This window comes from Felis catus, chromosome B3, assembly GCF_018350175.1.
Source record: "Felis catus isolate Fca126 chromosome B3, F.catus_Fca126_mat1.0, whole genome shotgun sequence".
In the NCBI taxonomy this organism is placed as follows: Eukaryota; Metazoa; Chordata; class Mammalia; order Carnivora; family Felidae; genus Felis; species Felis catus.
The window spans coordinates 44,317,893-44,333,866 of record NC_058373.1 but is presented as its reverse complement, the minus strand read 5'-3'; the positions used below and the strand labels follow the sequence as shown (position 1 = coordinate 44,333,866).

Below are 15,974 nucleotides of genomic sequence, written 5' to 3'. Positions count from 1 at the left end.
CATGATGTACACTTTAAATATCTTACAACCTGATTTGTCAATTATACTGCAATAAAGCTAAAAAAAGTCTGGCTATTAAAGCACACCATAAGATTCCCCATAGTTAAAAAAAACAACAACAAACTCTGCTTAAGGTCCTACTTTCTTACAAGTATGACATAATTCCAGAATTCTAAGAAACAAGGCAGCAAAAGACAACACTTCCATTTTAAAAAGTAACATGTACCTTATACAACAAAATAGGTTGAGACAGGACACTTAGGTTTTAAAATGTACCAAGGAATGGGAATGCAAGCTGGTGCAGCGACTCTTTAATATGGAGGTTCCTCAAAAAACTAAAAATAGAACTACCCTATGACCCAAAAACTGCACTACTAGGTATTTATCCAAGGGATACAGGTGTGTTTCGGAGGGACACATGCACCCCCATGTTTATAGCAGCACTATCAACAATAGCCAGAGTATGGAAAGAGCCCAAATGTCCATGGATGGATGGATGGATAAAGAAGATGTGCAGGGGCGCCTGGGTGGCTCAGTCAGTTAAGCGTCTGACTTCAGCTCAGGTCATGATCTCACAGTTCATGAGTCTGAGCCCCGCATCGGGCTCTGTGCTGACAGCTTAGAGCCTGAAAGCCTGCTTCAAATTCTACGTCTCCCTCTCTCTCTGCTCCTCCCTTGCTCATGCTCTGTCTCTCCTTCAAAAATAAATAAAAACATTTTAAAAAAAATAAAAAAAAAAGATGTGGTATATATATACAATGGAGTGTTACTCGGCAATCAAAAAGAATGAAATCTTGCCATTTGCAATTATGTGGATGGAAGTGGAGGCTATTTATGCTAAGAGAAATTAGTCAGTCAGAGAAAGACAAATATCATATGACTTAACTCATATGAGGACTTTAAGAGACAACACAGATGAACATAAGGGAAGGGAAACAAAAATAATATAAAAACAGGGAGGGGGGACAAAACATAAGAGACTCTTAAATATGGAGAACAAACAGAGGGTTACTGGCAGGGGTGTGGGATGGGGGATGGGCTAAATGGGTAAGTGGCACTAAGGAATATACTCCTGAAATCACTGTTGCACTTTATGTTAATTTGGATGTAAATTAAAAATAAAATTTAATTAAAAATAAATAAATAAATAAATAAATAAATAAATAAAATGTACCAAGGAAGAATGATATAAAAGATAGCCCTGGGGGCACCTGGGTGACTCAGTTGGTAAGCATCCGACTTCGGCTCAGGTCATGAGCTCACGGTTTTTGAGTTCAAGCCCCGCGTCGGACTCTGTGTTGCCAGCTCAGACCCTGGAGCCTCCTTCAGAATCTGTGTCTCCCTCTCTCTCTGCCCCTCCCCCACTTGTGCTCTGTCTCTATCAAAAATAAATAAAATGTAAAAAAAAAAAAAAAAAAATTTAAAGACAGCCCTGAGTTAAATGTTACAAAATCAAGTCAACACAAAAACCATGCTTTGTACCAGAGTTAAAAACATCAATTAGTATGACAAGAATGTAACACTCATCAATGCTGAAAATATCACTTTTTGTCTTTATTTTTTAACTTGCAATATTTAGCTATCAAAACACATTACCTGGGAAGCTGACGTCAATCACTGGGACAACAAAAAATGCACGTCATTTTTATATATAGCTCCCTTTCATTTGCTTTGTGCTCATAAAAAGAATTAGAAACATTTTTATCAGATGCTCTACCTTAAAACAATGAATCCATTTGTCCCACGTCCATTTGTTATTTCCTATGCCAAGTTTTAGTTTCACCTCTGCATTTTTAACACTCATTATACAGTGGCATTTCTAATAACTGCTTTAATAACTGTAGAAAGGGAGTATTAAATATAACAAAATATATTTAAACATTTACTAAATATGCCTTTGAGGAGATTAATAAGTCATATCTTTTTAAAGAAATCTCAGTAAAAAATATAGTATATGTCAAATATGGTCAAAGATAACTCTATAGAGAAGGCCAGACTAAGTGCTAGGAGCCCTACTTCTTCAAGGAGTTTACAATTCTCTCAATATTTGAGCATTTTCACCTGTGGGCCTCACATGACTCCTGTGTACTTGAGATATTTATCTCCTTAGCCCTTGGGGCAGCCGAGGAAGGCTTGGGACGGAAAGTTTCTTGGCCACTGCCCTTCAGCCATGACCAATCTCTTGTACATCAAACTGGGCTATCCAAAGGTGGGAAAAATTGCTTTACAGAGTACAAATAAAGCCTTTGTGTAATACAACTAAAGGCTTTCTATACATGCATCAAATCATACATATATTCAAACACACCTATACATGCATACATACATACACACAGGCAATCTTTGTTTTGCATGCAGTATGGGATGATAAAAATAACCATACAAACTGAAACCATGCAAGCAATTTTAATGATCAGCTGGAAAAATACAGTTGTTCCATAACCATTAAAACTTTTTGTCAAAACATTATGAATTCCCCATCAATTGTAAATGTTTAGGGAAATGAAAAAGATAGTAAAATTAATATTTATTTATATACTGGAATTTACAACATTATAAACACTGAAGATTATTTTATTTATAGAGAACTTATCAAGAGCAGTTTGAACACTGCTTGTCACCTTATTTTGGTACAACTTATGATAGAAAGCAAGCATCTCTTCTATGCTGTGAACTGTCATACTCCTTTCTAAGTTAGGATCAGCTTCCAACATTGTATCCTCTATACTTCTGATGTCAGGAAACATCTCCAAGAGTTCCTTTAATGTAAAATCTTATGCTGGTGTCACTTTTTCATCCTTTATGTCACAACCACTTTCCTCATTTGTGTCCCTAAGTTGGCCTTCACTTCATTCCCATGGCGACACATCTGCACTCTCTTGAACAGCAGCGGTGCTGACATTCCCACGGTTGGCTATTTCTCCTGCAACCCCACTTCTGTTCAATTCCAACAGCACTTCCAGCAGTATCGCTGTATATTTCTTGGCTGTGCTTTAATCGTGGTCGGCCAACTATCTGTGTGATTATCCACTTTTGTAAAATGTCATGAGTTTATCACTGGGAGGCAAGGAAGGAACACACTGACACACTTTGTTTTCTGTGTGTGAACTCGGGACACAGGTACACAGTGACCACTGACAGACTGGAAAATGTGACATAACCGGTCACTGGTCATGATGTGCGTCTGTGTGGACTGGAGAGTCAGCAGTGAAGTCTGGAGTTTATACGATTAGTTACAGTAAATATACCAAAGTAACTGAAACTGGTGCATCTTAAAACTGCAAATTCACAGGCCTGTCTTTTGTCATTTATATAGAACTGATACATAAAAAGGATTAGAAGGTAGATACACAAGTGGTAAGATTACTTCAGGAATTTTCTTTAAGGAGTAACTCTTAATGTTTTTATGGGGTTTGAGGATAAAAAAAAAAATTAAAATTGAGGAGAAGAGAACTTGTTCATGGTAAAGAAGCAGACATATATTAAAAAAATAAAACAAAACAAAAAAAAAACCAGTACATTTATTCTACTTGAAAAAGAGGCTATGAGCTACAGAAGTGGTTCTCAAGGTGCAGTCCCCAGACCAGCAACAGCAGCAGCACCGGAAAACATGCTAGAAATGGTAAGCCTTAGGTCCCCTCCCAGACCTACTGAGCTAGACACTATAGAGTCAGGGCCAGAAATCTCTACTCTCACAAGCCCTACTTGTGTTTCTGATGAACAATCAAATTTGAAAATCACTGAACGCATGTCCTACAAACCAACGTGCTCTTCAGTTAAAGAAAGTAACTCCGATCTTATATCACTGTCTTTCTTGTAAGGTAAGTTTTATCTGAATCGCTCAATCATGCAGATAAACTCTATCCTCACTGTTTTCTCCAAAAGATCTAATGCACTGTTCCCCAATTTTGATTTCTGAGGAAAAATCATCTTAAATTTCCTCAAAATCTTGAGATCACAGGGTTGGATGGGGAAAAAATAACAAAATGCTTAAGTTAAATAGAGGAGTGGCTAGCAATGGTCAAAAGGAAAACTCAGGCCACATTTGAGAAAGGACTGTGGTGCATGAGTGCATGAATATGAGCATTTGGAAAGTTTCTAATCAAGACTTTAAGAATTCAGTTTCTAGAACACAGTAAAATCAGTTGTTTTAATTTACACTGATTAATATTGTCACATACAAAGTACTTCACTTTTGTTACATCTAACACCTACACCTCCCTCCCCCAATTCTTCCGTAGGCCTTTTTAGTGTTACGGCAAAGTTATTAACACTTAAAAACTGAATGAATCCTGGTCCTGCCAACTGAAAAACTCTGTATCTATGAATAAGTTACTTAATTATTCTGAACTTTTCTCTTTTGCTTATAGCAGTGGTCTACACACATCAAAAACTTAAACAGAGCACTTAAAACAGAGCAAATTATTTTGGAAAAGTTAAAATAATATACAATGTATGAATAACTATGCTTTGTTTTGAGAAATCTTGGTGTTTTTTTTTTTTAACGTTTTTATTTATTTTTGGGACAGAGAGAGACAGAGCATGAACGGGGGAGGGGCAGAGAGAGAGGGAGACACAGAATCGGAAACAGGCTCCAAGCCATCAGCCCAGAGCCTGACGCGGGGCTCGAACTCACGGACCGCGAGATCGTGACCTGGCTGAAGTCGGACGCTTAACCGACTGCGCCACCCAGGCGCCCCGAGAAATCTTGGTTTAATGCTGTGTGATACAACTATTTGAAGGATGGATTAAAAGTTCAATTCATTTTGGGGTGCCTGGGTGGCTCAGTCAGTTAAGCATCTGACTTCAGCTCAGGTCATGATCTTGCGGTTTGCGAGTTCAAGCCCCACATCGGGCTCTGTGCTGACAGCTGAAGCCTGGAGCCTGCTTCAAATTCTGTGTCTTCCTCTCTCTCTGCCCCTCCCTTGCTTGCTCGCTCGCTCTCTCAAAAATAAGTAGACATTAAAAAATTAAAAAAAAAAGTTCAATTCATTTTACTACAGGTCTGTGAGAGCTAAAAAAAGATCCAATGATACAAAGATCTAAATGCAGCAAATGGCTCATTGCTGGGCTTGCTGAAGAGTGACAGTGATTGTTTTTAACACCATACACCAATTACACAAAAGTCTTTGTCTGAATTCTACTAATTAAAGTCCATCTTCCCTGTTGTTAACCAGTTTTTCTTACAAACATTACGACAGGGCCTGCATTCCTATCCTTGAGGCTCTCTGGAAGATTTCAAAAGAGGTTTCTTTTTTTTTTTTTTCTAATCTGATTCCAAGTTTTTAAAGTATACAGATACGTAAGTTTTTTGTTTGTTTTTGTTTACAATAAGTGACACTTTGGGGCGCCTGGTGGCTCAGTCGGTTAAGCAACCAACTCCTGATTTTGGCTCAGGTAATGATCTCATTGTTCATGGGTTTGAGTCCGTGTTGGACTCCGCACTGACCATGGAACTAGCTTGGGGTTTTCTCTCTTTCTCTGCCTAACCCCTGCTCTCTCTCAAAATAAATAAACATAAAAAAAGTAACATCTTTCATTTTTGGCAAGAAAATCATACTTAACATACCCAAGGATGCTGTAGGGCACAACTCTTGGGGTGGCTGTTTACAAGGAAGGGATTGAATACAATGTCTCTCTAGAGGTGTGCTATGTGGAGATAATGAAGATTATTTTCAGTATTATACGTGACAGGACTGTATGACAACATAAAGACAGAGTACGATTTATCAATAATATAAGTAATGTTTAATTTTTCTTTAGAGAACAAATAAATAAGAGTTACAATATTTTCTTCCTACATCCCAGTGGCTTATCTTATGCACACCTAGGGACAAAAAGAACAAAGTATACAAATTCAATGGTTTTTTTTTTTTTTTTTTTACCATTCCCCTTTTCCTTGACTTTTACTGTTCCTTCAACCAGTAATCAAAGGCAACCTCATTCATTCTAAACATAAGTATCTCCATGTGCCAGATACTGTTTTAGGAGCTTGAGATATGATCAATCAACAAGAAGCCCAAAGACGGGCATCCGATACAATTAAAGTACAAAGTTTACTAGTGGCAACCAGGAAAAGGGATTGGGAATACATTTGTGTGGGTAAAGAGTAAATGAAGCCAACTAGAGGAAAGAAACCTAGAGATGTGAGCCTGGTCTTTGTGGTTGCTTTTCTCTGGAAAAAGCAATGAAAGGCTAAGAAATGAACCAGGGCTTTCAATAGTCTTTCAGAATCAGAGGAACAAAACTGTATTTCGGGATCTATCAATGAAGTGAACACCTAAACTCTGAGTTGGGACCTTGTGTAAAAAGGGGTCCCTGGATTTGGTGATTCTTTAAAAGAACTCATAGGATTTAGCATATAGCTGTACTCATGGATAAGACGTTTTACAGCAAAAGGATACAAAGCAAAAGAAAAATGACCAAAAGGAAAAGGTGGGTGGAGTGAGGTCCAGAGGAAACCAGTTGAAATCTATGAATCTCTCCTGAATTTCTGTTTGGGGATGATGAAAAAATTCTGGAAGTGGACAGTGGTGATGGCTGCATAACACAATGAATGTACTTCATACCACTGAATTGTACGCTAAAAATGTATTCTGAATTGGATACTACGATGATTAAGATGGTAAATTCTAGGTTATTCTAAAATGTGTATATTTACCACAATTAAAAAACAAAGAGTCCCTTCCTACTGAAGTCACATAGGATGCACCTTAATTCTTCCAGCAACAAGTTGTTTTTTTTTTTTTTTTTTGTATATTGGAAAATCTCATCAGAGATTTAGCACTCAAGGTTTTTATTGGAGGTTCATAATGTAGGTGCCCACTGCCTAGCACATACCATAATTCACCTTTCAAAGGAAAGCAGATGTTCAAGATAAGCCATATTGTCTGTACAGTGTGGGTACTATGACCTATCCTTATCAGTTAGACAAAGTCTTCTATCAGTATAGAGAATGGTTTACTAGCTAAGTTCCCACATATCAGCTAAGAGCCAGCCTTGCAAGGTCTTACACAGGTCTTTCCAAGACCTTACACAGGTCTTGTACAAGACCTTACACAGGTCTTTCCAATGATTGGTAGTGTCAGTCCTGCTACATCAACTCCTATCTACACAGACCCCGAATAGCAATACCCTAGCAGTAAGTGAGAAACAGACTGGTCTTTCTAGGGTCCAAAGTCAAGCTTTAAATGATCTAACTCCCTATAAGTGAATTAGGGTAGATTGCGAGTAATCTTGTCTAGGGCCATCTGGGTGGCTCAGTCTGTTGAGCATCTGACTCTTTATTTCAGTTCAGGTCATGATCACAGGGTGGTGGGATCAAGCCTTGCATTGGTCTCCATGGTGAGTACGGAGCCTGCTTGAGATTCTCTTTCTCTCTCTCTCTCTCTCTCTTCCCCTCTCTCCAACTCGCATGTTCTCTCTCTCAAATAAAAAAAACGTTTTCTTTAAGTAGTCTTGTCTAGAGGAAGATACATTTTAGCTTTCTCTACATTTTAGCTTATCTCTACAATTTTTCATATATAACAGCTGGCCCATGATAAAAAACAGCCTGGCATACAATGAAATAACATGGAAAAAAAAAAGAAACGTGAGATTAATTGTGTCCCCCACAAAAGATATGCTGAATCCCTAATCCACAGTACCTTAGAACATGACCTTCCTTGGAAACAGGATCATAGCAGATATAATTAAAGATTAAGATGAAGTCCTATTAAGATGAGTAGGGTGGGCCTTTAATCCAAGTGACTGGTGTCTGTATAAGAAGAAGACAGAGACACAGGAAGAAGATGCCTTTTGATGACAGAAACAAGAGATAAGGGTGATGCATCTACAATCCAAAGATGTCAACAACTGCTGGCAAATACCAGATGACAAAAAGCATTCTATCTTCTGAAGGATTCTCTCCTACAGGTTTCGGAGGGATGATCCAGTGACACCTTGATTTTGGATTTCTAGCCTCCAGAACAAGAAATATCTGTCGTCTTAAGCCACTTACTTTGTGGTACTTTGTTACAGTAGTCCTAGGAAACTAATACATAAAAGAAAATAGAAAAGATCCACAAGAAATCTAGAAAACACAGGCGCTGGGCACAGATTTTAAAATAATTTTACCTAATATGACAAAGGAAAGATTGAGAATTTCTATAGAAAACTATAATCTGTAAAAAAAGAAGCAAATGCAGGGGCCCCTAGGTGCCTCAGTCAGTTGAGTGGGTGACTCTTGATTCTGGCTCAGGTCATGATCCTGGGTCATGAGATCAAACCCGTGTCAGGCTCCACACTGAGTGTGGAGACTGCTTAAGATTCCCTTTGCCTTCCTCTGCCCCTCTCCCCTGCTCACCCACGAGCTCTGTCCCTCTCAGAAAGAAAGAAAGAAAGAAAGAAAGAAAGAAAGAAAGAGCCAAATAGAAAATCTAAAACTGAAAAATACAATAACTGAAATTAAGGACTCAAGTCATGGGTTAAATAGTGTATCAGGGAATTAATGAAGTAGAAAAAAAAATATCAAACATGATGCATGAAGAGTCAAAAGGAAAGGTAAATAAAGAAAAATAAATATAGGACATTAGGGTTACAATAAGATAATAACACTGCAACTAAAATCTTGGAGGAGAAAGAGAGACAATGGAAAAGCAATGATGGTTGGGGACATAATGACAGAACTCTCCAAAATTGTTCAAAGTCTTCAAGTCACATTTTCAAGGAGAAATATGAACCCCAAAAGGAATATTTACAAAGAAAATCTAAACTAAGCACATTGTGGGAAAATTGTTCAAAACCAGGAGGAAGATAAAATTTTGTCTGCCAGAGAAAAGAGACTTGTTAATTTCAAAGGAGCAAAAAATTAACATGGACAGCTGACTTTTCAAGAATAAAGTTGAAATAATTAATAACAATAATAATAATAATAATAATAATAAACCTTTTAGATGAATAAAAACTGGGATTCTCTGTCACTAACATATCTGTAATAAAGATAATATAAAGGGTATTCTTCAGACAGGGAAAAATGACTCTAGTTTGAATCTTAGAAATATGAGAAGAAAAGCAGTAAATCAGGTAAATAACATAAATAAATGTAAATGAATATCAAAAGTATATACTAATAATAAATGTATACAAAAATAAACTACTATTGTCTGAGAAAAGACTACAGTACTTTTTAATGGAGATAAATCAGGGATGCATGTTAAAATTATTAAAGTAGCACTCTCCAATTGAGCTTTTTGTGATGCTTGGAAATATACGCACTGTCCCATATGGTGACCAGATGCAGGTTTCAAGCACTTAAAATATGGCTGGTATAAGTGAGAAACTGAATTTTAAGTTTTACTTAATTTTAATAAATTTATAATAGTCACCTGTGGCTAGGAGCTACTGTATTGGCACACCTCTAGAGTAACCTTTAAAAGAGGAGTAAAAGAGAAAAGAAAAAAACAAGTAGCAAAAGAGTGTATATATATATTTATGTTAACAAAGAACTATTCTGTTAATAAAGGGGAATAAATGGAATAAAAATATATTCAATTCACAAGAAAGCACTAAGACAAAGGTCTCTAAACCAATGAGTCAAATAGAAGTAATATATAAACTCAAATTTATTACTAATATGTGGTAATTACTATAGGTACTACAGACATTAAAAGAGAAGAGGATATTATGAAGACCTTTATGCCAGTACTTTTCAAAATTTAAACTGAAAACATTTTTTAAAAGCATACACATACCACAAGCTACGAAACTGATGCAAGAAATTAACTATCTGAATGGCTCTAAAACTAATTTAAAAACAGAATTGATAATTAAAAGCTTCTCAAAAAAGAAAACTTTAGGCTCACATGCTTCCTAAGTAAAATTTACCACTTATAGACGAATTAACACCAACTTTACAGAAATTCTATCAGATAAGAAAAGAAGAGGGAATACATCTGAACTCACTTTATGACATGAACATAACCTTAATATTGCCATCTAGGCAAGGTATTACAAACCAATCTCACTCATAAACACAGATGGCAGAATATTAACAAAATTAATATTAATATTAAATTAAATCCGCAAATATATAAAAAGAATAATATATTATGAGCAAGCTGGGTTTATGGCAGGAACACAAGGTTGTATTAACATTTTCTTTTTAAATTTATTTATTCTGAGAGAGAGAGAGACTGTGTGTGCGCGCGCGCGCACGTGCGCGCGCGCGAGTGGGGGAGGGGCAGAGAGAGGGAGAGACAGAGGATCCCAAGCAGGCTCCACACTGTCAGCAAGGAGCCCAACATGGGGTCTGAACCCATGAACTCATGAGATCATGACCTGAACCTAAAACAAGATGGACACTTAACCAACTGAACCACCCAGGGGCACCAAGGTTGGATTAACATTTTAAATTCATCAACAGGATATGTCACATTAGTAGAATAAAAAAGCCACAGCAACACATCAAATGCGAAGAAAATAACTGATAGTTTTTTTTTTTTTTTACCCATTCATGATTAAAATTCTTAAACTAGGAATACTAAGGAACGTCTTTATTATAATAAAAGGTATCTACAAAAACCTATGCAAAATACCAAACACAATGGTGAAATGTTGAAAACCTTCCCTCTTAAGATTAGAAATATGGTTAAAATGCCCATTATTCACCCTCTAATTAAGTGCTAGGTAATGAAGGCAAGGAAAAATAGGTATAAAGGTTGGAAAGAAGAAATAAAATGGTCATTGTTTGCAGAAGACATGATTGGTTACTTAAAACATCTAAATCATTAGAATGAATAAGTGAGTTTAGCTAAGTTGTTAGATAGAAGATCAATATACAAAATCAACATGCAAATAAAGTTTATATTTTAGTAACAAACCATAAGAAAGTAAAATGTCAGAAATACCATTTACAATAGCTTAAAAATACCAAATGCCAACAAAATGCACTTAAAAGATATACAAGATCTCTACATACAAAATCGTAAAATACTAAGAGAAATAAAAGATATAAATAGAGAAATATACAAAGTTCATAGATTAGAAGATATGTTATTGTGAAGCTATCAATTTGCTCCACATTGAGTCAATGCAGTTGCTAACAAAAATCCCAATCTTCTTGCTGTTGTTGGTAGAAACTGACAAGCTGATTCCAAAATTTGTAAATACAAAGGGCCAAGAATAGCCAAGAAACTCCTGAAGAAACCCAGTTGACAACATTCACTTTACAACATAGAACATTTTATAAAGCTAGAGTGATTTAAACAGTGTTAATTGTCTAGCTAGAGTAGGTAGAAAAATTAATTACTCCAGGTGGAGTACTTAAAACAGGTACTGCCTGAAGGACATACAGGGAGTGAGAATTAGATTCACATATATGATTTATAATACAAGTAGCATTGGAGAGCAGCAGAGAAAGGGTGGTATTTTCAATAAAGAGTGCTAAAAATTGAAAATATGATCTTAATATTCCATGTAAAAATACCACATAAACTGTATATCTAAATAGAAGGGGTAGAAAAAAAAAAACAAAGATTCTAGAAGATAATATAGGAGAGTATCTTCATGATCTTGCTGGGGGATGCAGTTTAAAATGGGACAAAGAAAGCACTAATCATAAAGGAAATAATAAGTTCAAAACATAGCATTAACAGACTGAAAAGGCAAGTTACAGAGTGGGAGAAAAATATCTGTAACATTTAAAACCAATAAAGAAGGACCAAACAAACAAAAATGTCACAACAGAGAAATGAGCAAGAAGTTTGAATAGGCAATTCATAAAACTGAACATCCAAATGCTCAATCACATGAAAGAGTGTCTAACTTCATAAACAACCAAAGAAAGGCAAAGTAAAACAATAATGAAATAATACTATCTACCTACCAGCATGGCTAAAATTAAGTCAACTGAGAAGCCCAAGTATGGGCAAGAATGTGAAAAAAACTGGAACCCTCACATATTGCTAATATAAGTGTAAGTTGTCTCAATCATTTTGGAAAACTTTCTGAAATTATCTACTGAATTTGAAAGCATACATAACCTAGTAATTCCACTCCTTGGCATATGCCCAATAGCAATATGTATGCATGCACTAGTAGACATTTACAAGTATGTTGAGAGTTCCATTAAAATGGAAACCACCCAGACAGGTTCCTAAGGTTAAATGGAAAAACTGTAGTATATTCTTATAAAGGAATATGTCAAAATAACAAAAGTAAACTAGTGTTACATACAGTAACAATATGGATAAATTTCAAACATGGATAAATTTCAAAAATTATGTTAATTGAAAGAAGGCATAAGCAAAAAACTACTATTTTATGGCTCCATGTGTATGGAGTGGGAAAACAAGACTATCACATTGGAATTATGACTACAAATGGAGAAGAGGAAGAAGGCAATGATTGGGAAGGATCACCTGGGGATCTTCTGGGTCACTGGTAGTTTTCAGCTTCTTGATCTGGGTACTAGTTGCAGAGGTACTGGCTTTGTTATAATTCCTTGATTTATACATTTATACTCTTTCCATTTTCTGGAAGTGTATTATACTTAAAAAGTTAAAAATGGAAGACAAAAACACATCAAGTCAATGGTGTACTTTACAACTATTCTATTTTCTTAGAATGGAAAGAGTACTATGTAGATATTTAAAAATTATGTGTAAGTATAGAGCAGTTATTGCTCTTTGTTTTAGGCTCCTTTTAATTTTTGGATAAGAAATCCTTTAACTCTTGTATCATAAAGATGATCTTCCATATTTTCACCTAATTCTAGCTTACTAGCTTTTTCCTCAGCACAAATATACAAAATCTTCCTTCATTGTCTTGCAGTTATCTATTTTCATCAAGAAGTCTATTTTTGGGGCAATATATTAGGTAATAATTATAATAAAAAAAGGTTTGTATATACAGTCCCTGAAGTAAGTTGAACAAAATATTATTATGTTCATTATGTATAAGTGAAAAGGCTCAGGCAAACAATTATAAAATACATAGTAATCATACACACATATCTTCTCACTCCCACATTTAGCATGATTTCCACTACTCTATTTATAATGGAAAAAGCACAGGCTGTGGAATCAGAAGAGATACGGATATAAATTCTGGATTTCCCAGCAACTGTGTACTCCTGAGCAATAAACACAGAGAACCTTAGTTTCTTCCTCTGTAAAACAAAGATAAACATCATCTATTTCACAGAATAGTGAGGATTAGCAATAATGGATATATAGTCGTCGACCCACATTACATACTTCATAAATGAGAGCTCTATTATATTCTTTTGTTCTATTATTTTACACACACACACACACACACACACACACACACACACACGTATTTAATAGTTTCTAAGGATGATTTTAGAGCATTTCAAGTGCATCTGATAATATACAACTTGCTTTGTGAGTGGTAGATACATAATAAACCAAAGAAGAAAAAAAATACTCAACAATATTCTATAAGCTGTACTTTGGGAGGCTGGGAGGAGTGTAGTGAGGAAAACTAACTTATTAACAGGGAGGATCAAAGAACAGAATATTTGAAAAGAAACACATTACAGCTTTTAAGGGTATACTGTAACTCATATCTAGCAACTCATTTCCAATTTAGTCTGTTACTTGGATGTCAAAGGGCAATAATAAACACTTCTGAAGTGGGATGTCTTAAGTATTTTATACACAGCTCCTTTACCTTTTGACTATCTGTAGACAGACACTCTTCTTAAAACCAAAACCACTAAGTCTACATTATATTAGGTGTAACTATAAAGAGATTAAGTAATGAGTCACACAAACCACTTTCACAACTGATATATAACTTATTTTAATTATATTCAGTCATTCTAGATACAACAATAACAAAAATGACTGTTGCTTTCTGTATTTCCAGAGAGTAATTATAAAAAAAAAAAAAAAAACTTACTTAGGAGCCCTTTCTCCTACACTCCCTTCCTGATGTAACATTTTTCTGAAAATTAAAAGAGTAATACAGCAACATGAAACAACAATAAAAAACAACCCTCTAACCCATAGATGCTTTTAAAACAACATTTTAAAACATATTCACGCCCACATAAAAATTCAAACCTATCCCCAAACCCAAAGAAAACACAACCATGCAACATAGGTTTCTCACCAAACAAATGTCAGAGAAACCAAATACACCATCCCATTAAATTAAAATGAATGGCTTATAAGTAGGTAAGATTTACGGAGGATAAAGAGCACATAGGACAATAATTACTTGGACTTCAAAGAATATTTTAGATGAAGTAAGCCATATAGATGATGGCAGTTTTATCTGTTAGAGTACATCAGAAATCGAACAAAAAAAACCCACCACTTCGTATTGTTTTCGTCATGAGTCTCTATCCTTTCCGTGCTTTAAACAAGATTTAAGTGCTCAGTTTTTGTTTCATCCTTTCCTAAAATGCATGTGGCTAGTAACTGCTTTCAAGTAGCTTACATGAAGACTGTTGGTATGTTTCATGGCAAGAGGTCTTTTGGAGGAACACTGCAATTGTGGTCAGTGGCTGAAAACTAAAAGAACTTCGGGCACTGAGTATGAAACAGGAGGAGGGGGCTAGTGCACTACCAAGTAGGACATTTAGCCACTTGTGTTTTTGAGTTAAGCAGAGAGAGCAAATCAGTTATCTTATTAATACTCTTACACAGTAAAGACAAAATATTGATTAACCAAAATATGGAAAAAATTTTCAGATGAGTCACCTTTTTCTGATTAAGCAAGAAAAACACACTCGTAACAGTTATTTCACACCAGGAATTACGCTAAGCACTATGAGAGTACAAAGTTTCATCAGACACTGACCTTAAACTACTTACTGTCTACTGGGAAGATAGGATAAGTATCAAAAGGAATAACACAATACAAAGTAACAAGTCATAAAAGTGGTGAGAAAAAGACTACCTTGAAACATCAAAAGAAGGAAATGACTTCACAGAAGGGCAGCTTGAGATATTTGGGATGGACTGAGACATATGGTATGAATTAAAACATGGGATGAGACATTCCACTTGGAGGGAGCAATATCAATAATGACTGGTAAGTAATCCTTCATGTGAAGTATGTTAACTGTAAGTGAACCCAGATAACACAAATCAAATCCCTAACCACCCCCTCAAATAGCAAAATAGAAACAAAGTAAAAAAATGTTATTTGAAAAAATTCAAATGTCATTATAATTTTAAGAAAATTTCAAAGTATGTTCACAGTAACAGTTTAAAAGAAGCTTGTTAGAAAACACCTCTACAGTTTTAGTTTATTATACTGTAAAATAAACTATTTTAAAAATAAAAGGACTATGTTGACATTCAAGTACAACTGAACAATGAGTAAGAGGGAAATGAAAACATTTGATCTCACTAGTCACACCCCACCATTTAAGTCTGCAGGAGGAATGCTGTTTTAATAGAAAAAAAGGTTAACACAATAAGAAAACTGAAAACAAAGAGTACAGAATGCAAGTATTTATAATTGATTAACAAAAGTATGTTTTTACAAAGGAATTAAAAAGGAGAATAAAGCCTCCTGTGTAACTTACCAACATAAAACGAGCAGTTGGAATGCAATAAACTTTCAGTCCATAAGCGACACAGTTCACTTTCAGTTAGAGCTTCAACTCCATAACAAGCTTGATATTCCACTTTGGGTAGTACATAAACCGGAAATTGCTGAAATGCAAGGTTATGCTTTTTCAAAGCTCCATTAATTTACTTTTCATAGCAAATACATTTGCCTATATAGTTCTGCCACTTTCAAAATACTTTCACGTAATCTTATTTCATCCGTTCAGATACAGTAGAATTCGAGGTGGACAGATAAGATATCCTGAACCAACAGCTACCTGCCTCCCATCTCCACCCCAAATCCACATACCTCCCTACATATGCACACATTTTATCAGGCTGTGTAAGTGACATTAGAAACCTGGGAACAGAGCCTATAACACATATTTGCCCAAAGGTTCAAAG

General features: G+C 35.5%; 1 protein-coding gene across 12 annotated transcripts in view; it reads right to left on the bottom strand.

Moving 5' to 3' along the window:
- Positions 1–15,974, bottom strand: part of ICE2 (interactor of little elongation complex ELL subunit 2) — a 65,321-nt gene that overhangs the window by 11,121 nt on the left and 38,226 nt on the right. For 11 of the 12 annotated variants that reach the window (XM_019832326.3, XM_019832324.3, XM_045059223.1 and 8 more), the window contains one exon: positions 15,545–15,674. In XM_019832326.3, coding sequence (XP_019687885.3) covers positions 15,545–15,674 — 130 coding nt within the window. Of the gene's footprint in view, positions 1–13,905; positions 13,951–15,544; positions 15,675–15,974 lie in introns of all 12 variants that reach the window. The other variant, XR_006599176.1, reaches the window with a different exon arrangement.